Raw genomic sequence first — 25,566 nt, 5'->3', positions numbered from 1 at the left:
CCGTATGGGCGGCAAACAAGACGGTTTGTTAGGATCTCGTAAGGGGATGAAATACTGGATGTCAGCTAAGTAGAGTCTAAGGTATTGTATGACAATGCCAACTGTGTGTGGCGGCATGATACGAAGGCCAGGATGTGATAGAGATCTCCTGGTATTGCCCTGGGGTTTGAGGCTAGTAACCTGTCATAGATCTTCTTGGCTGTACGGTAGGCCTTCAGGGTGTTGTGAGATAATGATAGATTAATAAGGCAGGTAGCGTCGTGAAAGTGTTTGAATCCGAGGTTAGCTACCACCAATGTGGGATAAGAGACATGGTCGGGTCGGTTCCAGGTTCCTGCAAAAATAATGAAGCAAAGTTAACGGGGTAGTGAGTCGGCCAGATTATTGCGTTTGTCTGGGATGTAGATGCAGAGGACATTAGATTGGTGCTGTGGGGATAGTGGCACCAGCCTGCGCAGGAAGGCCATGATGGCCAGAGACTTGGACCTCCTTTATTTATAATACTGGCTGTGGCTTGGTTGTCTTTGGCGAACGTCACTGTTTGTCCTGCCCAGTTGTTGCACCAGACTTGAGCTGCTGCAACAATGGGGTAGAGGTCGAACAAAGAGGAGGACTAACTGAACCCAGGAATCAAGAGGATTTCTGACGGCCATGGCCCTGTAAACCCAAGATGGGCAAAAATTGAGGCGAGGCCCTGTGGAGACTGTGGTGTCCATGACTACTTGAGGTCAAAAGGGAGATGCTGAGGGAATGAACATTGGCATGCCATTCCAGTTTGTGAGAAATTCATCTCCCATGGGCAGATCCGCTATTGCTGGCACATCTAATTTAAGGATTTGGTCAGGGACTTGTACCTGGGAGAGAAACACTAAAAGGTGGGAGATAAAGGATCACCTTGAGTCTGGCTGCTGCCTTGGCTGAAAATGAGCAGTGATAGTCAAAGGATGAGCACTCTGTGTACTTGTGACCTAGATCCAATGCTGCATGCAGATACGGGTCCAATTCTACCCTCCTGTTGTGGTTGCCCTGCATAGCACGTCTCTGACTGTCCAAGGCTAGCACAAACTCTGACAGTGCGCTTGCGATTTAATTAAAGGGTCTCTGGCCTTCAGGATGACGGAGACGTCTCATCACGAATATGACTTGTTCTAGGCCAAGTTGTGTACTGCTATGAGGAGGGATGCTAAGTTAACGTCATTGTCGTCCAAGAGGTTCGCCATGGTGCCCTGCTAGGACAAGGTGTGCAGGGAAGACAGTGGTGCAGATGTTGGGCGTACCTGTAAGTGATGGTACGGTGGTGACTGGAGCTGGTAGGGGCACGGCTGGGCGTACCTCCAGGGCTGTCACTCTGCTTGGACTTCGGCGACTGCTGTTGACAGTGTGGTCACCCAGGACCGCAGCTGAGTAGTCGCAAAGAAGATAGACTGAAGTGGTGGCTGGAAGGGTTGCCACTGGCGGTGGAAACAGTAGCCTAAAAGCTTGGTTTCCTGGCTGCAGCAGGATAGGAATTACTCCTGCAACACCGTTCTGCTATGAGCTTGGAGTTTTTTTTTTTTTTTTTTTAATGCTCCAAGCTCTTGTGAGACTGTTAGCCGCCGCTTGCTGAGCCCGCAAAGGGTGACGGCAGGGCTGAGGCGAAGTCCTCACTGTCTGCCTGCGACATGGCATCAGCTAAAAGCAAGGGGGGGAAATGCATATGTTTAAGGTAAGTTGCAAAGGTAGAAGGGGAAAGATGCGTTTGGGTAGATAAGATGAAAGGAGGAAGGAAAACAGGAAGAACAGGACAAGGAACGACAGTCCTAGTGACAGTTAGTTTGCACTCGAGCGCTGTCGAGTGTGACTTTAGAAAACTCAAAAGAATGCGTGACAACCGAGTTGAGCCAGGAGGTGACTGGCTAGGTAACCGATAGCTCGGGCGTCCATCTGTGCTCGGCACAGATTAATGATCCAGGGCGGACTGGGGTGGGTAGCTGAAGTCTGGTAGGAATGTTGCGATCTTTAGTTTATTGACGTGGGTTCGGTCTACTAACGCTTGCACTGCCAGCAAGTATGGAGATTAGGCGACCTTGTCTGCGTATTGAAGGCTTGTGCTTAGAAAACAAAGTGAAGTGCGCAGAAGTATGTGACAGTTGCTAACGCCTCAGGAGCAGGTCAAATTCTGTATGTGAAGTAAAAATATGTAGTGAAAGAGTGTTTAAGAGGGGGAATCCCATTGAACTACACACCTGACTTTATGCCCTAGTTGTGAAGTCGACTGGTTGGGGACGAGAACTGAGTTGACCGGGAGCCTGTAGTAAGGTGACATGAGAATTTCGTTTTGACAAGGGGGATTGCAAAGAGCTGTTTGGGGCAAAGCTGGCCCCCTGGTGAAGATGCAAGCCCTTGACAATGTGTTTTTTTTTTTTTTTTTTTTTTTTGGGAGATACTGTCCAAACCCGGTACAGGGTGGACTAACTGGTGTTCTAACTGGCCTAAAAAAGTGGAAAGCGATAGAGAAAATGATGAGCAGCCGTGTTGCTACTGGAGACGATGAGTGGCAGTTTGAGCCACTTGCTGAAATACTTGCAGCGATTGCAAGGAAGTGGCCTTATTTGAATTATAAATTTAATTATGAGGTGAGAATGAATGAATGAATGAGGTGAGCAGCTGTGTTGCTACTGGAGATGAGTGGCCGTATTGAGCCATTGCATCGATGCTTGCAGCGATTGCAAGAAAGCAGCTTTATTTGAAAGGTGAAAGCAATGTTTTGCAGAATTATAAGTGTGTAGGAATGAGGTGAACAGCAATGTTGCTACTGGAGTCGATTGGCAGTTTTGACCCAAATGCAGAAAGACTTGCAGCGATTGCAAGAACGCAGCCTTGTTGAAAGAAAAGGTTATAGAGGAAATGTGATTATGTAGGAATGACCGTGCGCAACACTGAGCAAATTGGTGGAGGGAATTGTGTATGCTCATGCATGGATAGACTGAGAAAGTGAAACTTAAAGTGGGGTACCCCCTAAAAAAAAAAATTAAAAGTCAGCAGCTACAAATACTGCAGCTGCTGGCTTTTAATAATCGGACACTTACCTGCCCCAGGGTCCAGCGATGCGGGGGAACGAAGCCCCCCCCCCTCGCTCCCCGCTCCGCTCGCGGCGCCGTCATGCATACTGTGGGCACCCGGCTGTGGCTTCACAGCCAGGCACCCACTGCGCATGCGCGAGCGGCGCAGGGCGCCGTGATACGCCGTACAGTCACCTGGGACACATGACAGGTCCCAGGTGAATGTGCGGCGCGAGGGGAAGTGATGTCACCAGCCCGGGCAATGAAGAAGGCAGATTACGAGGGACCCCCTAGCAACCGGTATTTAGAGGTGAGTAAAAAAATTTTTTTTTGCCAATTATTTTTTTTTATTTTTTTTAACGAATTTTAAGCAGCTTTTATTTTTTTGGTGGCAACACCACTTTAAGTACTGCTGAATTCGTACAGTCGATGTGACTAGTTTGAACCGGGCTATAGCTATGGAATAGTCTGTGAAAGATTTGACTCATTTGAGTCGGTGATGCAACAGGATTCGGCTCGGTTGTTAGAGTTGCGTTTGGCAAGGACTCGAATTGTTGCGCCGATGCTGCGACTAGACTCTAAACCTCCGTAGATGCGACTGAGAGGCTCGTATATGGGATCCGACCGTATCGCTGATGATATGGCTGGGTTCGGATTGACTGAATTGTGATGGTGGTTGAAGGGGCTTGTGATTGCCGAGGATCCGAAACAAAGTTGCGACTAGATTCAAATCGGCTGTAGATGCGCGGTGACTACGGGGCTCCTATGTCAGATCTGACCGTATCGCTGATGATATGGCTGGGTTCGAATCAACTAAATGGTGATGGCGGTTGAAGAGGCTTGTGATTGCTGAGGATCCAAAGCAAAGAAAGGAAATTGCGACTAGATTCGAATCGGCCGTAGATGCGAGGTGACTAAGGGGCTCGAATGTCAGATCTGACCGCATCGACCATGAAGTGAACGTTTCGTAGGGGTTGCACATGGCTTGAGTAAACCCACGTTGGGTAGAAAGCATGAAAGATGACATAGAAAGACTTACGGTGGCGTAAGTGCGACTTTTGCAAAACGAACATGGTAAACAAACATGATAACGTAACTTGAGTTTAGAGGAGTGGTAACAACAAAGTCCTACCTGCAACAGTGAGTGTGTAGCGGTCCGAGCGTGGGACAATCGATGAAGATATACACCCAATCTCGAAAGTACAACTACGTGGACACGCAGTGAGTTGGCAGAGTCAGCCTCTGCAATGCATTTGACACGAATCGGCTTAAAAAAATGTATGAGGAGATGAATCCGATGTAAATTGGCAGTAAGGAGTATCTGATACGAATTGGTTGTAGAGTGTATGCCATTCCTTACTGTGAAACCGAACACCTATCAACCACCCATCCCCCCCCAGGCTAGTCAAGTGCAGGAAAGGCATCAGCTGGGTTTAATTACACCTCAATCAGCCACAGAAAGCCATACAAACAATACGGGCCGGTTCACACTGCGGGCGATGCGAGGCGACGCCGACTTGCCTCGCCGCGACCTCAGCGGCGATTTGCAAATGACTTCTGTATAGAAGTCAATGCAAGTCGCCCCGAGGTCGCCCAGAAGTAGTACAGGAACCTTTTTTCTGAGTCGGAGCGACTCGAGTCGCTCCTCTCAGAACAGTTCCATTGTACAGAACGGGGGCGACTTGTCAGATTGCGGCGAGGCAAGTCGTGTCGCCTCGCATCGCCCGCAGTGTGAACCGGCCCTACCGGTTTATCTCAAAAAAGGATGAGATGGCAACCCCATGGACAGTGAATTTTATAACCAGTGAAGCCTATGGCGAGTGATATTGGAGAACGACCGACAGCGACTCAGAGGCTTGGATCTATGAATGAGTCGTATGTTTGGTAGAAGGAACTTACAAATGTACTACGCCTGTGCCGAAAGATGTCGGGACATGAGTGTCAATAACTCAGAGGTAGGTTTTGCGAAAGGGGTGCAGGATAGTAAGCATGATAAGCCGCAAGTTTGCACATGATATGAAAAGATTCGGATTACTACTTATCTACGACCATGAGCGGGAACCACCGACGAAGACCACAAATGAAAAAGCTGAAGTGCACCTGCGATTGGACGCACAGATAGTCGACCGTGAGGGAGCTGAGAAGAGTCGACCCCCTTGATGTGCAGTACCTTGCACTGGAACCGACACAGACCGTTGTGGGTGGTCTGATTAAATACCCTCCAGGCTCCTCCCATAATTACAGGCCACCATACTGGCCTTCTTGTGAGATTTTTATATATATATATATATATAAGTGAGTACACCTCTCACATTTTTGTAAATATTTTATTATATCTTTTCATGTGACAACGCTGAAGAAATGACACTTTGCTACAATGTAAAGTAGTGAGTGTACAGCTTGTATAACAGTGTACATTTTCTGCCCCATTAAAAATAACTCAACACACAGCCATTAATGTCTAAACCGTTGACAACAAAAGTGAGTACACCCCTATCAGCCACTTTCCCTCCCTGATGTCATGTAGAGCAACAATTCTTTTTTTCACATCAAGATGGCCTAGGCTATAAGAGGATTGCCAAGATCCTGAAACATACAGCGGTTTAACAGGACAGGTTCCACTCAGAAGAGGCCTTGCCATGGTCGACCAAAGAAGTTGAGTGCACATTCTCAGAGTCACATCCAGAGGATGTCATTGGAAAATAGATGTATGAGTGCTGCCAGCATAGCTGCAGAGGTTGAAAGGGTGGAGGGTCAGCCTGTCAGTGCTCAGACCATACGCCACACACTGCATCAAATTGGTCTGCATGGCTGTCATCCCAGAAGGAAGCCTCTTCTAAAGATGATGCACAAGAATGCCCGCAAACAGTTTGCTGAAGACAAGCAGACTAAGGACATGGATTACTGGAACCATGTCCTGTGGTCTGATGAGACCAAGATACATATATTTGGTTCAGATGGTGTCAAGCGTGTGTCGCGGCAATCAGGTGAAAAGTATAAAGACAAGTGTCTTGCTACAGTCAAGAATGGTGGTGGGAGTGTCATGGTCTGGGGCTGAATGAGTGCTGCCTACACTGGGGAGCTACAGTTCATTGAGGGAACCATGAATGCCAACATGTACTGTGACATACTGAAGCAGAGCATGATCTACCCCCTTTGGAGACTGGGCTGCAGGGCAGTATTCCAACATGATAACCACACCAAACACACCTCCAAGATGACCACTGCCTTTCTAAAGAAGCTGAGGGTGAAGGTGATGGACTGGCCAAGCATGTCTCCAGACCTAATGCCTATTGAGCATCTGTTGGGCATGCTCAAATGGAAGGTGGAGAAGTGCAAGGTCTCTAACATCCACCAGCTCTGTGATGTCGTCATGGAGGAGTGGAAGAGGACACCAGTGGCAACCTGAGAAGCTCTGGTGAACTCCATGTCCAAGTGTGTGTGTGTGTGTGTGTGTGTATGTGTGTGTATATATATATATATATATATATATATATATATATATATATATATATATATATATATATATATATATATATATATATATATATATTACAATATAAAGTTTAAGAGGTTAAAATGGTTATCTATGCACATAACCAGGCATGTCCCCCTAAAAAAAAAAGCAACACCAAAGTTGCGAGAAAATCTCCAAATATTATTGCAATATTTCCCCTTGATTTCTGTCACTCTTAAACTTAGACAAGAACTAAAGAAAGAGGTGTCAGTGGGACAGAGAGATACATACAGCAATAAAGCCTGTCAGAGGATCTAACCTTCCCTGGAATATTTTTGTTCTTTCAATTGAGGAGTTTTCCCATGACTCTTTGTTCCTATGACACCTTGTTGAAAGGGAAGAAGGGAGTATTTTTCAAATCCCAGGACTGCTGTGTGGACGGTGTGGTTGGGGAAACTATCACCCATGGAGGTAAGTGTAACAGGGGGGGGTGGGCAATGTGTAGGGTTTTCACCTTTTTTGTTCTGTAAAGTTGAACTTACATTTTAAGTCCATTGTCAAAGTTTTTATTGCTGTCTGTGAACGCCAATGGTGAGATTTCCCTATACGTCCTGGTGACAGGGTGTCATAGGAACAAAGAGTCATGGGAAAACTCCTCAATTGAAACTGACAAGAACAAAAATAATTTCAGGCAGTGAGGAGCGCATAGTGTTCACTTTAAAAAAAATTTTTTTTTCTGTAAACATGAACTTATACATCGATTTCTGTTGAACAGGGATGGCCACACACTGATTAAAGCTGATCTGGTCCCTGCTGAAGCGAACTAATTTTGGTCAGTGTTTGGCCAGCTTAATGTGTCTGACCTTCTGCTTTGATTATCCTTTAGCTTTCAATTATGATCATGTCTTTATTATCTGTTGATCCTGCACTAAGAGTGGTGAAGCCCCCTAACCCCAAACAGCAGTCTTCTGCTTATTACGACACAATTGTAATTTTTCAGAAAAGCTGTATGATCCCAGAGCTAGCATCTCAGTACATGAAGTGCAAGTGCTGACCCTGGGTGATACCTGAACAGTGGTGTGCTGGCATTCTGGAGAGAAAAGCAGATTAAAGCATTGTCAGGGTGACAACTGAGACTCCTGTGGTAGATATATTGATAAGTTACACTTACTGATTAATTGGCATGCACTTGAACATGGCTAAAAAAAAAAAAAATCTAAGGTTAAAGCCCCATACACACTATCAGATTTTCTGCTGATTTTTTTCCTTCAGATTTACCAAAACCATGTAGTAGAAGGGCCCGCCTGATTGCATACAAATTTAAACTCCTAAGGTTTGACCTCATATTACCGTATATACTCGAGTATAGGCCGACCCGAGTATAAGCCGAGGCCCCCAATTTACCCCCAAAAAACTGGGAAACCTATTGACTCGTGTATAAGCCGAGGGTGAGATATGCCTGTCCATCCCTGTGTGTGTGTGTCCATCCATCCATCCATCCCTGTGTGTGTGTGTGTCCATCCATCCCTGTGTGTGTGTGTGTCCATCCATCCATCCATCCCTGTGTGTGTGTGTGTCCATCCATCCATCCATCCCTGTGTGTGTGTGTCCATCCATCCATCCATCCCTGTGTGTGTGTCCATCCATCCATCCCTGTGTGTGTGTGTGTCCATCCGTGTGTGTGTGTGTGTGTGTGTGTGTGTGTGTGTGGCCTTGTGTGTCCAGCCTACCTGTGTCCCGAGCCTCCGTCCGGTCCCGAGCCTCCGTCCGGTCCCGTCCCGTCCCGAGCCTCCGTCCGGTCCCGTCCCGTCCCGAGCCTCCGTCCGGTCCCGTCCCGTCCCGAGCCGAGCCTCCGTCCGGTCCCATCCCAGGATCACCGCTCTTCGTCGGCGCCCATTCCCCTGTTCAAATGCCGCGCCTCCCTGTCTGTGATAGGCGGAACACAATTTCCCAGCAGTCTGTGTTCCGCCTATCACGGACATCCTCTTATCCTCGTCCGTAGTATGAGGATGAGCGGATGTCCGTGATAGGCGGAACACAGACTGCTGGGAAATTGTGTTCCGCCTATCACAGACAGGGAGGCGCGGCTTTTGAAAGTTAGAATGGCCGCTGTCTGTCTGCTCGACACGCTGTTCGGGCAGACAGACGGCGATGACTCGAGTATAAGCCGAGGGGGGCACTTTCAGCCTCAAAAAAGAGGCTGAAAATCTCGGCTTATACTCGAGTATATACGGTATATGGTTTTGGTAAATCTGAAGGAAAAAAAATCAGCAGAAAATCTGATAGTGTGTATGGGGCTTTAGTCTGCTTTACAACCATTAGGTCCAAAAATGGATATGGAAGACACCTTAGATTCACAAAATTCAGTGCTGTGTATACATAGCATTTATGTTTGGTCACTATAAATATCATAAACAGGTTAATGGAAATGAGAGGTTAGTGAAGGAGAGAACACATATTATTGTATTTTACACAAGCAACTCTCTATGGCTATATTTTTTCTTACTCTTGGTTAGTTCCAGGCAGTTTCAGACTTGTTTGCATATTCCTATTATACGCACAGGTAAAGTCAAAGCTGATATTATTTCTTGTGATGATGGGTTTATCCAGGATTCCAATGTAAACAGTGTTGGAAATATTGATATTGGAGATATCATCCTGTGGATAGAGGCCATTAATTAGCAGTGGAAAAACAGCTTTAAAATATAGACGGGTTACTTTCAAAACTCACTATCTAGTGGAAATGAAGTCTGTCAATCGTTGAGTCTAAGGGCCGGTTCACACTGCGGGCGATGCGAGGCGACACGACTTGCCTCGCCGCAATCTGACAAGTCGCCCCCGTTCTGTACAATGGAACCGTTCTGAGAGGAGCGTCTCGAGTCGCTCCGACTCAGAAAAAAGGTTCCTGTACTACTTCTGGGCGACCTCGGGGCGACTTGCATTGACTTCTATACAGAAGTCAATTGCAAATCGCCGCTGAGGTCGCGGCAGGTCGCGGCGAGGCAAGTCGGTGTCGCCTCGCATCGCCCGCAGTGTGAACCGGCCCTAAAGGTCCGTACACACAATATGAAAATCGGATGTAAAAATTAGCATGACGAGATGTCTGACGATTTTTGGATCGTTAGTCCGTTGCTTTTTCGACAGCCGATTTATGCATTTTTCCCAGACAAATACAGGATGTGCAGACTATAACATTTTTGTCGGATGTGAACTCAACGTCCAATTTTCATTTCATTAGTATGCTTTTTGTACAAAAAAAAAAATCACAAGAGCAAGACTACGCATGCTCAGAAACGAAAGAATACATACAAAACTATTCAACACATCACATCATTTCTGACGTTGTATTCTGTTGTACGAAAATTTTTGTATTGTGGGTAACCTCTTCACTTTCGACATGTGACTAGCATGCCACAAAAAACAGACGTTCGGTCATTCGGTTGTCCGAAAATCAAAGCGTCTGTACGAGGCTTAACAATCAACAGGTTTCCCATAGTTATAAGGATGCAGCCTGCATCCAGAGCCGATCTCTTACATGTCAGTGGCTGTGATTAGCTGCGAGAGGCGGCAACCTCCCATTGATTTCAATTGGGCTGCCTCTTACAGCTAATCCTGGGAACCCCCGCTGGGGTTCTCGCATCTGATCACATAAAGCATCAGCCTTACATGCATAGATTTGAACCTAGCCTTAATGCATTTTTGGCAGCGTTGTGTGTATAAAATCAAACCTCCTTCTACAAAAAAAATTAAAAATGCATCAAAAACACGCAATGTTACACTGAAAAATGCATCATGCTGCAGCTGCACTGGAGTGGACCTAGGCTAAATGGGAAGTCTACTGTGCATGTATGGCCTGGCTGGGAGAGTTTTTGTGTAGCACCCCGTGATCCCAAACATAAAATCTCCATAGATTGGTAAGTGGAAAACTTAGGGGGCTTTCTCGGAGAGAGGGGACTTGCATTTCAAGGATAACGGAACAGAAAGTGCAGTTATCCCTTAAAGCTTACCACGGTGACCCAATGAGAAGGTCTTATCTCACTATTGTTATGAGGTCTATAAAAGAAATGTGGTTGTCACTGTGACAGGAAGGTAAACGTTGATTAAATATTTTTCCGAAGTTCCATATTTTCCCCAGCACGTATTTCTGTTTTATTTGATGACAGGAAGTGAAGGGAAAAAAAAGCCCCCCATCTCTTCCATGGTTTATCCTATATGAAATGAAAAGTTTTCATCTGGAGTTGGGCTTTAGGCTATTTCTTGAAAAAAGTGAAACAGATTGCTGAAGGTCGCTTTTTCCAGAAAAGTAAAGAATACACACAAATCAAACACAGAAGTTGTTAAAACGAATGAATAAATAAATCATTAGTGTGCTACCGTCACTGTGTTTCCACACCAATCCGATGCTGCTGAGACCCAGATAGTAGTCACTTTCTGGCCATTGATATAGTCTGCATATGGGTAACTGCATTCCATTGATGAGTTCCTCAGATGAATTGTGGAAGAGTCGAGACCAAGTACTGCTAGCTCACATTTACTGACTGTGACTCTCATTGTGTTGTTTTCACATTTGACCGTAGGGCGGAAATTAGAAAGTCCTGGAAAAGTTCAGCAAAAAAATAAATATAAATCAGCGTGCAATGTATCCAAAAACAGTTTTATTTTTTATAGATCCTTATCTTACTAGTCAGTACTACTTAAGCCCCATACACATGATCAGACTATGTACAAACTTTCCCGTGGACTTTTGTACAAAGGGTGCTGGCCGTAAGTTTGTATTGCATACATACGATTGGACTTTTTAGGCAACAAACGCAACCATAGTGACGTCACTTCAAAAGAGGACGTTCAATTATCAGTTATTACAATATAAACAGGCTGTATATATATATATATAATAGATATGGGGATCTCTTTACTTTTTTTTCTATTTCAATAATTTTTTTTATCAAACAAGCAATGTATTATCTGTGTATGAAAACATCTAATAATTTCAATGGCAATAGAGTACACATTTTGAAATATGGTGTAAATGGAAAGAACAGCTATGAGTACAGAAAATAGTCATGTAGAAATATTTACTAATAACCCCAGCTGCTTCAAATATGATGATCAGACAGGGCTCCTTTTTTCTTTCAAATTGTTACAACGAGGGGTAAATATCGTGTACTGTCTGCACCTAGGAGAGTCAGACCTCTGTTCTCTCACACAATACCCGGCTCTCCAGTGTCCCCCCCCCCCCCCCCCCACTGCTCCAATCAACTGCATTCTGTCTCCCCGAGTGGCATTGTTTATTTAGACCATGTTCTGGGAGAAGGGCTGTACGACCACTGGAGAGACAGACCACTGCTTTGTGTGTGAGAGAACTGCGTTCCAACTCTCCTATGGGCACGCAGCACAGGTATTTTAACCCTTGCTGCAACACTTAGTTGCTAAAAAAAAAAAAGTAAATGAACCCCATGTTTATTACTGCTCTCTACTCGATTTAGGCTCCGTTTCCATTTAGGCTGCAGTCCCCACCTGTGACTTGGGGACTGCAAAGTCACATGACAAGTTGTTCCCCATGATTTCCAATGAGTACTGTTTATATCTGTGCAACTTCAAAGTAGTCGCTGCACTACTTTGGTCCGACTTTGATGCGACTTGAGGTCGATGGAGTCGTGTCAAAATCGCGAGACTTTCAGGTAGCAACAGTGGAAACCGAGGCTAAACATGTTCCTTTCCCTGCCACACAATTGACTGGCTCCTTGTGCTGCATTTCCCTCTCCTATACAGAGAATAAAAGGCGGCCGATACTAAGTCATATTCATGTACTTGTATTGCTTGCATGTAAATAATACATGTAAGGATTACATCATCACACAGTAATAATAATTAGCAATAATAAATATACACTTTTCATTCCCCTCTACAGTATGTCAGCCCCATCCTGTCTCTGATCTGACCTGTATGTTAACCACTTACCGCCCTTGTCCTACACATCTGTACATTAACCCCTTCATCTCCTAACCCGTCTGTATTACCTGTACATTTAATGTATCTAGTACAATACAAAGTGCCATATTTTAACCCGCTCAATATGGGCATGTTTCTTCAATTTTAAAAAATCGTGGCAAAAATCAGATCACCTTGGGGTGTCTACTTTCCAAAATGGGATAATTTTGGGGTGTCCATTTTGTATTGGCTATGCTTTAAAACAAAAAAGACAGGTAAACTTTTTTTTTTTTCATTGTTTTTGCTGTTTTCACCTAAAAGAAAATGCTTATGAGGGAATTCATAAGAGGTGTCGTAGACATCCTCTAGAATTCTGTTGGGATGCAGTACCAAAAGTGGTGGTGTTTGTGCTCAATTCATGTATATGACACAGACATGATCTGTCAGTGTCTGCACTGAGGAAGGAGCGTTCACACTGGACATTCCTTCCTCAGGGCGCGCCCTCCGTCCCTCCCTCCGGTGCCCATCACACTGACAGGCGCATGCCTGAGGAGTTTTGTAGTAGAGGTGGGTGGAGCCTGATGGGGAACTGAAAAGCTACTTCCTGCCCACCCAGTGACAATTCATTTCCCAATTATTTAGGTAATGACATCACCTATATTACCCTTTACATTTAGCTTTGGGCTAATTGAGACTGGGGATTAGCTCTGTGCAGGAAGCTGGCACATGATAGTTTCATAGCACAGGCACCACCAACTATGGTACTGGTGTGTCGCTGTAGAGTTGGTCCTAATTACCGCCAGTTTCCTCATTAGAACTGGCGGTCAATCATTAGGAATTGGTCACAGCAACAGGTTCTTAAAATAGCGATAGTAAGAACTACCTGAATTTGTAGCAGAAATCAGTAATGTTACCAACACCGACACAAATATTTACCTGAATTTGGTGCAAGTAGTTCTTAAGGAAAATACTGCCAGAAATGTGTAATTAGAACTATTTTGAATCCCCCAGTATCTCAAAAATATGATATAAAATGTATTTGGGTACAGCATTGCATAAATGAGTAATTGTCAGTCAAAGTATTACAATCCTGAAAACTTGTCTGGTAATGAATGGGGTAAAATATACCAGTCCTGAAGTGGTTATTAAACATTACTGGCTTGGTAATGTGTGTATTTACATCTGCACGGAGTTTGGCTTTAAAGTGAATGCAAACCCAATTATTCAAATGTCATGTAATTTCAAAAGCCATTTTTTAATATTCTCATATCTGCAGCTTTCATTTAAATTTCACCTGGTGCTTCTGCTATAAAAGTCCTGGTTCAGGTACTGCTGGTCATAGAGTGACAACAGTAGTGATGCTGCATTGTCACCCTGTCACATGGGCATCTGATAGAAACTACAGGGGGCAGTTTAACAAGCATTATGAAGGCACAGACCACTGTTACCACCATAAGGAAAACCACCTTGTGAAATGCAGTGTTCGCTGGAGTACATTCATATAGAAATAAAGTGGCTGCAAAGAGGCTGCAGAAGATCAGCATCACTGAAATGCAACAAGAATGAAAAAAGGTAAAAACTAGTATTTTTTTTTTTTTTAAATGACAGTTATTTAGGATACACTGGGGTTGATTTATCGAAATTGGAGAGTGGAAAATCTGGTGCTGCCGTGCATGGTAGCTAATCAGCTTCTAACTTTAGCTTGTTTAATTAGACTTTGACAGTATAACCTGGAAGCTGATTGGTTTCTATGCACAAGTACACCAGAATTTACACTCTCCAGTTTTAATAACTCAACCCCACTGCGCTTTTAAAGTGATAGAAAACCACTGGGTGATTTAAACAAAAAAAAAAAATTTTTCACCTAAAAGGTAAAGGCAAAATGCGCTAGTATGCATCACATACTAGCATATTATGTGAAACTTACCTAAAAACAAAGTATTCCAGAGATGGAGGCCGCTTCCATCTTCACCTGTTTTCTTTCCGGGTCCGCGGACTATAGCTGTGTGATTGGCCGCAGCCCCGATGATATCAATCCAGCGCATGTGCAGGGGAGCCACCATTTATGGCACAGGACTCTGAAGGAATGGCCGGGGCGGCTGTGCCTTTAGAGCACATGCACCGAAGACGTCATTGGCTGCATATACAGTAAATATCTTCTAAACAGCACACTTTTAGAAGATATTTACAGTATCTATAGTAAGTCTAAAGCCCCATACACACGATCGGACTTTGTACAAACTTTCCCGTGGACTTTTGTACAAAGGGCGTGGTCCACAAGCTTGTATTGCATACACACGGTCGGACTTTTTGACAACAAACACGAACGTAGTGACGTCACAACGTACTGACGCCACTTCAAAAGAGGACGTTCAATGACTCCAGCGCCACCTTTGGTGAACTTCTGTATTGTAGTCTGATCTTTTGCATTGGTTCTGAGCATGCGTGTTTGTACCTTGTACAAAAGTCCGATGCTTTTGCATACACACGGTCGGACTTTGCTCCATCGGACTTTTGTTGCCAGAAAGTTTGTCCGTTCGCACAGCCAACAAAAGTCCGATGAAAACAGAAAAAGTTTGTCCGATGGAGCGTACACACAGTCGGATGTTGCTCCAAAACAGCTAATTTGCATGTTTGTTGTCAAAAAGTCCGACCGTGTGTACGGGCCTTTAGGGATAATGTCATTGACTGTAAAGGGATCTACAATTTTTGATGTAAAAGAGCATTTTTATGTAAATAATCCTACCAATATATATAATAGTGTTTTAATGTACGCCCAGCCATATTTTCTCATGACGTAAACTGATTCTACTTTATTATTTGCAGTGCCACAATATAGTTGTGCTTTCCTGGTCCTTCTCACATTGCAAGTCTATGACTTGTTGAAAACAATGCTCTCCCTGTGTGGCTGATATCCTAATCCACAGTTAAGGGTTATGTGGACTGCCATTGCTGAGCTAGCCTGCTTAAAATGCTGGTTTCCTGGCTGTCATGTTGATGCTTTGGCTTCAGTCAGCATTAGGAACAGATATTGATATCAGGATCTCTGACTCTTCTCCAGGTGTCATTTCCTGCATGCTTGTTCCGGGTCAGCGATTCAGAAACCAGCACTTTGAAAATGGTCACCAATGTCAGTCCCCATAATATTGTCATGGCTCGTGTACTTTAATCAGCAAATAAAACTCCTGATCCACCAAGAGCGCCATCTAATGACAAATCTACACATTTATCTACATATAATAAAAACATGACAGAGCAAAGCATACACTGACAAAAACTCATAATATATGCCCACCGAGCACATACTGTACATTCTCTTTACTGACCAAACTGGCATTGCAAAGGAAAGAAAATAAACAAAGTCTTACTCAGATTTGGGTACGCGGTGGTATTACATTCACACTCTCCTAATGAGTTGCAAACTTCATCTGTAGCACATTCTGGGTCACAGAAAGGAAAAGCTGAAGAAAACACAGCATAAAAATATCTCATAAATGACACGTCCTCAATGGTCAGACTCAGAAAGTACACTCCGAACTCATATGGAAATACTTACTTGAGCAACAGGACTGAATTTTATTGTAGTATAGGCCTTCTGGACAGCAGGAGCTGAAGTCAGAGTTAGTGCAATCAATACCTGGAGTTGGGACGCAGGTCGTATATTGATCACTACATGAACATCCATTGTCAAGAGTACAAGTCCCATTACACGAGTTACAAAATGTCAGAGCCGCGTATGTGGCTGGGAAGAGAAGAAAAATGTCAGAAAACCAGGAGCTTTTGTAGTCAGTTTTGAGATCAAGTCACATGACTAAAAAACATCTGCAATATCTTTAGAACTGCAAAACGTATTTGTAAAACTGGCCATAAACATTTGCAAACAGTTGAAAAAAAAAAAAACCTTCTTCTCAACAGGAGTATTAAAATAGAAGTATGAGTTTCCTTTTATTTTGCTTAATCCTAATCCTTGTGAGCTGCTTGTATCTACAAATCTTTCCTGCCAGGGGTCAAGTGCTGGGGAAAAAAGTGTGGGAACTCTCACCCAAGATCCACTCCCCCACCAAAAAAATAAATAAATAAATAAAGGTACGCTCATATGCATATATATTTCACAGAAAATACAGTACATATATAGTAAAGTGCCAGTTTACAAATACAAAATAAGTTAACTTGTCAAACAGAATAATCAACACAATGGTTGATGATCTTTCCCTCGCAGGGAATTTCTAACACAAATACACCCTGTTCCAAATTCAAATACAGCAAATTAGAAAATATCACACAAACTGGAATAACGTTGCCCTTGCCGTGCAAGATTATTGGCAACGGATCAAAAAACTCATGGATCGGATCATTCCTTGGATCTGAGTCACAGATCGGATCTTTTTTCGGATCAGCAAATAATAAATTTGCAAAAACCTGTGAAAAATGTCACCACCATATAGTCCCCACTGCAATATACATCTCCCCTACTGTAATATCCACGTCATCTCCCCCAATAATATTTTGGCTGAGCATGGATGGGTATGGCTGGGTATTAGCAGAATATGTATTGGCAGGGTAAGTATTGGCAGGGTATTGCAGAATATTGGCAGGATAAGTATTGGCAAGGTATTGCAGAGTATTGGCAGGGTATGGCAGATTACTGCTGGGTATTGCAGATTATTGGCAGGGCATTGCAGGGTAAGTATTGCAGAGTCTTGGCAGGGTAAGTATTGCAGAGTAAGTATCGGCAGGTTATGTATTGCAGAGTATTGGCAGGGTATAGCAGAGTATTGGTGGAGTAATGCAGAGTATTGGTGGAGTAATGCAGAGTATTGGTGGAGTAATGCAGAGTATTGGCGGAGTATTGTTGGAGTAATGCAGAGTATTGTTGGAGTAATGCAGAGTATTGTTGGAGTAATGCAGAGTATTGGCGGAGTAATGCAGAGTATTGGCGGGGTATTGCAGAGTATTGGGTAATGCAGAGTATTGGCGGGGTAATGCAGAGTATTGGCGGAGTATTGGTGGAGTAATGCAGAGTATTGGCGGAGTATTGGTGGAGTAATGCAGAGTATTGGCAGAGTATTGGTGGAGTAATGCAGAGTATTGGTAGAGTAATGCAGAGTATTGGTAGAGTAATGCAGAGTATTGGTGGAGTAATACAGAGTATTGGTGGAGTAATACAGAGTATTGGCGGAGTATTGGTGGAGTATTGGCGGAGTATTGGTGGAGTAATGCAGAGTATTGGTGGAGTAATGCAGAGTATTGGTGGAGTAATGCAGAGTATTGGTAGAGTAATGCAGAGTATTGGTGGAGTAATGCAGAGTATTGGTGGAGTAATGCAGAGTATTGGCGGAGTAATGCAGAGTATTGGCGGAGTATTGGTGGAGTAATGCAGAGTATTGGTAGAGTAATGCAGAGTATTGGTGGAGTAATGCAGAGTATTGGTGGAGTAATGCAGAGTATTGGTAGAGTAATGCAGAGTATTGGTGGAGTAATGCAGAGTATTGGCGGAGTATTGGTGGAGTAATGCAGAGTATTGGTAGAGTAATGCAGAGTATTGGTAGAGTAATGCAGAGTATTGGCGGAGTAATGCAGAGTATTGGCGGAGTAATGCAGAGTATTGGCGGAGTAATGCAGAGTATTGGCGGAGTATTGGTGGAGTATTGGCGGAGTATTGGTGGAGTAATGCAGAGTATTGGTGGAGTAATGCAGAGTATTGGTGGAGTAATGCAGAGTATTGGTAGAGTAATGCAGAGTATTGGTAGAGTAATGCAGAGTATTGGTGGAGTAATGCAGAGTATTGGTGGAGTAATGCAGAGTATTGGCGGAGTAATGCAGAGTATTGGCGGAGTATTGGTGGAGTAATGCAGAGTATTGGTAGAGTAATGCAGAGTATTGGTGGAGTAATGCAGAGTATTGGTGGAGTAATGCAGAGTATTGGTAGAGTAATGCAGAGTATTGGTGGAGTAATGCAGAGTATTGGCGGAGTATTGGTGGAGTAATGCAGAGTATTGGTAGAGTAATGCAGAGTATTGGTAGAGTAATGCAGAGTATTGGCGGAGTAATGCAGAGTATTGGCGGAGTAATGCAGAGTATTGGCGGAGTAATGCAGAGTATTGGCGGAGTAATGCAGAGTATTGGTGGAGTAATGCAGAGTATTGGTGGAGTAATGCAGAGTATTGGTGGAGTAATGCAGAGTATTGGTGGAGTAATGCAGAGTATTGGCGGAGTAATGCAGAGTATTGGCGGAGTAATGCAGAGTATTGGCGGAGTATTGGTGGAGTAATGCAGAGTATTGGTGGAGTAATGCAGAGTATTGGTGGAGTAATGCAGAGTATTGGTGGAGTAATGCAGAGTATTGGTGGAGTAATGCAGAGTATTGGTAGAGTAATGCAGAGTATTGGTGGAGTAATGCAGAGTATTGGCGGAGTATTGGTGGAGTAATGCAGAGTATTGGTAGAGTAATGCAGAGTATTGGTAGAGTAATGCAGAGTATTGGCGGAGTAATGCAGAGTATTGGCGGAGTATTGGTGGAGTAATGCAGAGTATTGGTAGAGTAATGCAGAGTATTGGCGGAGTATTGGTGGAGTAATGCAGAGTATTGGTGGAGTAATGCAGAGTATTGGTGGAGTAATGCAGAGTATTGGTAGAGTAATGCAGAGTATTGGCGGAGTAATGCAGAGTATTGGCGGAGTAATGCAGAGTATTGGCGGAGTAATGCAGAGTATTGGCGGAGTAATGCAGAGTATGGGCGGAGTAATGCAGAGTATGGGCGGAGTAATGCAGAGTATGGGCGGAGTAATGCAGAGTATGGGCGGAGTATTGGCAGAGTAATTTAGAGTATTGGCGGAGGGGTAATGCAGAGTATTGGCGGAGGGGTAATGCAGAGTATTGGCGGAGGGGTAATGCAGAGTATTGGCGGAGGGGTAATGCAGAGTATTGGCGGAGGGGTAATGCAGAGTATTGGCGGAGGGGTAATGCAGAGTATTGGCGGAGGGGTAATGCAGAGTATTGGCGGAGGGGTAATGCAGAGTATTGGCGGGGTAATGCAGAGTATTTGCGGGGTAATGCAGAGTATTGCAGAGTATTGAGTGACTAACCTGGTTTACTAGTCTTCTCGCTCGGGATAGAACTGGGTAGAGGGGAGGGAGGAGACAGTCCGTATGCCAGCGGCGTGTGTCTGCCGCTGGCTGCGCTGGAGGGCGCATGCGCACTGACTCCAGTGCGTGCCCGCGTGTACGGCCGATGTCATGTGACCGGTTGCTAGACGCGGAGCGGCCCTAGCCTAGCAACCAGTCACTGACTCGGGCGGCAGAGGAGCGGCGGGCTACGCACGAGCAGCAGGCTCCTCCGGCTGCTAATGGGAACGGCGTTCCCGTTGTGGAAATAGTACGGGAACGCCGTTCCCATGCGTTCCCACAGGACTCGAGCCCTGTTTCCTGCCCTCTGAAAAGTGCACCCTTTCTGTTAAAAAAGATTGAATTACCTGTGGGAGGGGTACTTTCCTGCAGTGTCATCCTGACAATAGGAGTCTGGATCCACCCCCTTCTTTCTCTTCTCTGTGATGATGTCGGCTTCTCTGCTCGTTCCCGAGACTTCACACAACACACAGAGCTGCTCTCCTCCCCACCCGGCACACTCCTCTGGCCCAGGACATCTCCCGGAGTTATTTCCAGGTAGCGTCTGTGATTGGCCGGAGCCGCGATTACATCACTCCCGTACAAGCACGTGGGAGCCGCAGCTAGCAGCATACCAGCTGAAGAAACGGCACGCTCGGTCCGTTTCTTCAGTGTGCATGTGTGCTGAGGACATCGGCACATACTGATACAGTGGATATCTCCCAAATGGTGCAGGTTTAGGAGGTATCCATGGTAGCTACAGGTAAGCCTTATTATAGCCTTACCTGTAGTCAAAAGTGGTCTGTAAAGCTCCATACACACTATCAGATTTTCTGCTGATTTTTGTCTTCAGATTTACCAAAACCATGTAGTGCAAGGGCCTGCCTGATTGCATACACATTGAAACTCCTAAGGTTTGACCTCATATTACATGGTTTTGGTAAATCTGAAGACAAAAATCAGCAGAAAATCTGATAGTGTGTATGGGGCTAAAGAGTTTACAACCACTTTATGGCCCCAACCTGTCTCCATATCATTGCACATTGCAAACGTCACTTCCACCCATAGCTCTTAAACTTCTTAAAGAGACGACATTTTTTTAAAATCTTTTCAAATGACAAAAATGTTTTTTATTTTTGTTGAATTTTAGTCTAAATATGAGATCTGAGGTCTTTTTTGACCCCGGATTTCATATTTAGGGGGATCTGTCATGCTTTTTTTCTATTACAAGGAATGTTTACATGCACTGGAGGCAGGGTAGCCATGGGCATGTCTAAGATGCTGTAGCTCCTCCTCCTATGCCTTGCTATTGTAATGTGAACGACTATCTCATCACAGCCCGCCTTTACTCCGCCCTACTCCTCCCTCTTTTTTGCTGAAGTGGAAGTGTGGCTCACGTTCCTCTTCACACAGCGAAATAGGGACACTGCGCATGCGCAATGCCAATAAGCATCAAGGGATCTGTAGTTCCTTTGAAGCCATGACGTTGCTGCAGGGAGCATGCTCGAAAACTCAGACGTTGAGGAGAACATACAGAGAGGAAAGGAGGAAGTGCTGATAAAGCCTATTTATCTAACAGGTAAATAAAAAATGTTGGTAGAAATAACAGCTAGATTCATGATCTATATAGTATATAGATCAGATATTGCCCAAAAATGTTTTAGCTTTACAACCCTTAAAGTGGTTATAAACCCTTACAAACCACTTTGACCTACAGGTAAACCTAGATTAAGGCTTACCTGTAGGTCCAAGAAATATCTCCTAAATCTACATGGTTTAGGAGATATTTACTAAAAGGCAGCCACAGCTGTCTACGACGCATGTGCTGTAGACAGCGGCGTGCAGGCGCACTATCGCCGTTATCAGATATGCCGTTAGTGGCGGCTCCTGTGCGCATGCACGGGAGTGATGTCATCGCTGCTCTGGCGCTGTGAGTGGCCGGAGCAGTGATACCCGGAAGAAGATGGACGCTCCGGACTACAGTACTTTAAGCCAGCCATAGATGGTTCGATGGTCCCTGCTGAACCGGCCAAGATTCAAACCATTTATGGGCAGGCTGAATGTACCCATCCATCGATCGACTTGAGTACAACCAGCATGACAGATTCTCGGCATGCAATTATTGCCAGCCACTGTGTTCTTCCTGCAGGGACTGTTCCCCTCACCGCCAGCAGAACAATGACTGTGTTGATGTGGGAATCAACTGTGGTTGCGGAAAAGAAACTCGCGTCTCTGGCCTGACTAAGTGATTGAGTTAATAAATAAGTGCTGATGCTGATTATTATTAACAGTCTGGCTATGAGCATCAGTCAAAATAAAAATCTTTGTCTAATCTGTAATATTTAATCATTTAATGTTAAGGCTTATCAAGCAGTTTTCCTGTCATTTTAAAACATGGAGTGTACTTACAGTTTGAAGGATCTATGCACTGAGCACCTAGAAATGGGGGAAAAAAGAAGGAAGAGTCAGACTGTATTCTAAAGTGATGTATACAATAAACTATACATATATATATATTTATATATATTTGTGTGTGTGTATATGTATGTATGTATGTGTATATATATATATATATATATATATATATATATATATATATATATATATATATATAAACACACACACACACACACACACACACACACACACACACACACACACACACACACACACACACACACACACACACATTTTGTATATTTGTAGCTGTATACGTGAACTGTGAAATATCTGAATAAAGAAACAACTGGCATTGTTTTTTTGTTTTGTTTTTTGTTTTCCTGTGATCTATGTATAGTCAATCACCATTTATTTAGAATGGGTAATGTCATCCATGTACAATCTGCCTTTCAGGTCTTTTGCGTGTACCTAATTCAATAAAATATCTCCTACATTTTCTTCCATTCTCTAAAGCCGACCTGTGGGCTGAAGAAAACACATCTAATGCCCCATACACACGGTCGGAAATTCCAACGGAAAAAGTCAGATTGGATTATGTTGTTGGAAAATCCGATCGTGTGTGGGCTCTATCGGACTTTTTCTGTCGGAAATTTCCGACAGAGAAAGTTGGAGAGCTGGATTTTAAATTTTCCGACAACAAAATCTGATTGGACCTTTTCCGATCGTTTGTAGAGAATTCCGACGCACAAAGTGCCACGCATGCTCAGAAAAAATTTGGAGACAAAAGCTATTGGCTACTGGCCTCTACGTAGTCTTGTCATACATTATGAATGTCACCACGTTCTGAACTATCGGATTCTCCGACAATTTTGTGCAACCGTGTGTATGCAAGACAAATTTCGGCCAAAATCCGTCTGAAAAAATCAGACAGATTTTGTGGTCGGAATGTCAGACTGCGTGTATGGGGCATAACAGATTTCTCCATCCACACATGAATGAAGCTCCAGTGGCTGCCATAGTATTTTCACAGCCTGTTCAACCAGCTGTACCCCCTTCCTGACCAGAGCACTTTTTGCGAATTGGCACTGCATCGATTTAACTGACAATTGTAGGGTCGTGTGACTTTGCACCCAAACAAAAAGACATCTTTGTTTTCCCACAAATGGAGCTTTCTTTTGGTGGTATTTGATCACCTTTGTGGTTTTAATTTTTTGCGCTATAAACAAAAAAAGAGTGACCATTTTGAAAAAAAAAACACAATATTTTTTACTTTTTGCTGTAATAAATATCCTCCAAAAATATAGTAAAAACATTTTTTTCCTCAGTTTTGGCCGATATGTAGAAGATTACGTATTATTGGTAAAAAAAAACACAATAAGCGTATATTGATTGGTTTGCGCAAAAGCTAAAAGAATCTACAAAATAGAGGATAGTTTTATGGCATTTTCATTTTTTTTTTTTTTTTTTTTACTAGTAATGGCGGTGATCTGCAATTTTTATCAGGACTGCGACATTATGCTGGACATATCGGCCAATTGTGACACATTTTTGGGACCATTGACTATTAAAATGCATTGATTACTGTAAAAATTTCACTGGCAGTGAAGGGGTTAACACTAGGGGGCGATCAAGGGGTTACTGTGTTCCCTAGTGTATGTTCTAACTGAAGGGGGGAGTGGACTGTGTGGAGGAACAGATAGAATGCTGTTCATACTCTGTATGAACAGACGATCTGTCACTTCTCCCCTCAGAGGACCAGAAACTCGGCTCCCAGTTCTCCGTGTCTCAGTGGTGACCGCGGAAGCATGCATCGGCTCGGGGAACGTGCAGTGGGCGTACGTGCGCCCCTTGTGGCCACAGGGCGAAGCGACTTAAAATAACATCGCTTCGCCCAGCTGTGCCATTCTGACGCAGTAAAACTGCGGCAGCTGGTCGGCAAGTGGTTAAATATAGTAAGTATTTGACTGAACTTCCACTTTCACAGTGCCTTGAAAAAGTATTCATACCCCTTGAAATTTTCGACATTTTGTCTTGTTACAGCCAAAAATGCAAATGTATTTTATTAGGATTTTATGTGATAGACAAACACAAAGTGGCACATAATTGGGAAGTGAAAGGAAAATGCTATATGGTTTTCAATTATTTTTTTTACAAATATATATCTGAAAAGAGTGGCGTGCATTTGTATTCAGCCCCCTTTACTCTGATACCCCCAACTAAAATCTAGTGAAACCAATTGCTTAACCACTTGCCGACCGCCGCACGCCGATGTACGTCGGCAGAATGGCACGGGCAGGCATAAGCACATACATGTACGTCCTTTGCCCGGTGCCTGCGGCGGTCGGTTTTCGTTCGGGAGCGATCCCGGACGAGGGGACGGCCATTCATTCATGGCCACCCCCTCGCGATCGCTCCCGACGAATGGAAATCCCCGGTGACATCACTTCCTCTCCTGTAATGTAAACACAGGAGAGGAAGTGATGTATTCTCTCCTCCGTGTCGGTATTTTTCGTTCCGACACGGAGGAGAGCGGATCAGTGAGTTGCACCAACACATCCCACACACAGTAGAACATGCCAGGCACACTCACACCCCCCCTTTACCCCCCGATCACCCCCCCAATTACCCCTGCCCCCCAGTCACAGTGACACCAATGTCATTTTTTTTTTTTTTTTTTTGCATTGGTGTCATTTGTGACTGTAATAACTGTTAGGGCAGTTAGGGTTAGCCCCCTTTAGTTCTAATGTACCCCCCTAACCCCCCCAATAAAGGTTTAACCCCGTGATCACCCCCCGTCGCCAGTGTCACTAAGGCTGGGTTCACATTGCAGCGGTTTATGAGAACGAATGTGATTCGCACCGCACTGCAGTGCAAATCACATCCGATCTCTGTGCGATTCGAGTTCAGCCATTCGCCGCACCCGCCGCACCCGCCACACCCGCCGCACCCGCCGCAAATTCGCACGGGACCCTTTTTTTGGCCCGCAGCAGAATCGGATCGCATGGGTGTTCACACCATGCGATCCGAGTTTGCAGATCGCACTGCGATATGCGAACTGATCTGGGGGTGTCAGTAACATTTCACTGACACTCCCAGCAGTTCGCATAGGGCAGTGTGAACTGCCGCCGGGAGGCATGCGATGCGGGAACCCGCCGCGGATTCGCGGCGTTTCCGCATCGCTCCAGTGTGAACCCAGCCTAATAAGCGATCATTTTTCTGATCGCCGTATTAGTGTCACAGGTGACGCTAGTTAGGCAGGTAGGTATTTAGGTTCGCCGCAGCTTTTTATAGCGCTAGGGACCCCCATATACTACCGCATAAAGCCCCCTGATTGCCCCCTAGTTAACCCTTTCACCAGTGATCACCATATAACTGTTACAGGTGACGCTGGTTGGTTAGTTATTTTTTTATAGTTTCAGGGCACCCGCCATTTATTACCTAATAAAGGTTTAACCCCCTGATCACCCGGCAGGTGTCATTTGTGACTAATAACTGTTAGGGCAGTTAGGGTTAGCCCCCTTTAGTTCTAAGGTACCCCCCTAACCCCCCCAATAAAGGTTTAACCCCGTGATCACCCCCCGTCGCCAGTGTCACTAAGGCTGGGTTCACATTGCAGCGGTTTATGAGAACGGAT

At 44.4% G+C, this 25,566-nt stretch overlaps 1 protein-coding gene across 1 annotated transcript in view; it reads right to left on the bottom strand.

Annotated features, from left to right (window-relative positions):
- LOC143982407 (uromodulin-like) overlaps positions 1-25,566 on the bottom strand; it is a 64,537-nt gene that overhangs the window by 27,518 nt on the left and 11,453 nt on the right. Inside the window, exons 2-6 of the mRNA XM_077481077.1 lie at positions 21,942-21,968; positions 15,986-16,171; positions 15,798-15,890; positions 10,873-11,093; positions 9,005-9,156 (exon numbers count right to left, since the gene is read on the bottom strand). Coding sequence (XP_077337203.1) covers positions 9,005-9,156; positions 10,873-11,093; positions 15,798-15,890; positions 15,986-16,171; positions 21,942-21,968 — 679 coding nt within the window. The remainder of the gene's footprint in view (positions 1-9,004; positions 9,157-10,872; positions 11,094-15,797; positions 15,891-15,985; positions 16,172-21,941; positions 21,969-25,566) is intronic.

This window comes from Lithobates pipiens, unplaced genomic scaffold (genome assembly GCF_037356315.1).
Source record: "Lithobates pipiens isolate NorthernLeopardFrog02 unplaced genomic scaffold, aLitPip1_a1.2 Scaffold_16, whole genome shotgun sequence".
Lineage (NCBI taxonomy): Eukaryota > Metazoa > Chordata > Amphibia > Anura > Ranidae > Lithobates > Lithobates pipiens.
Note: the sequence above shows the minus strand (reverse complement) of the source record. Positions and strands in the feature narration are given on the sequence as shown.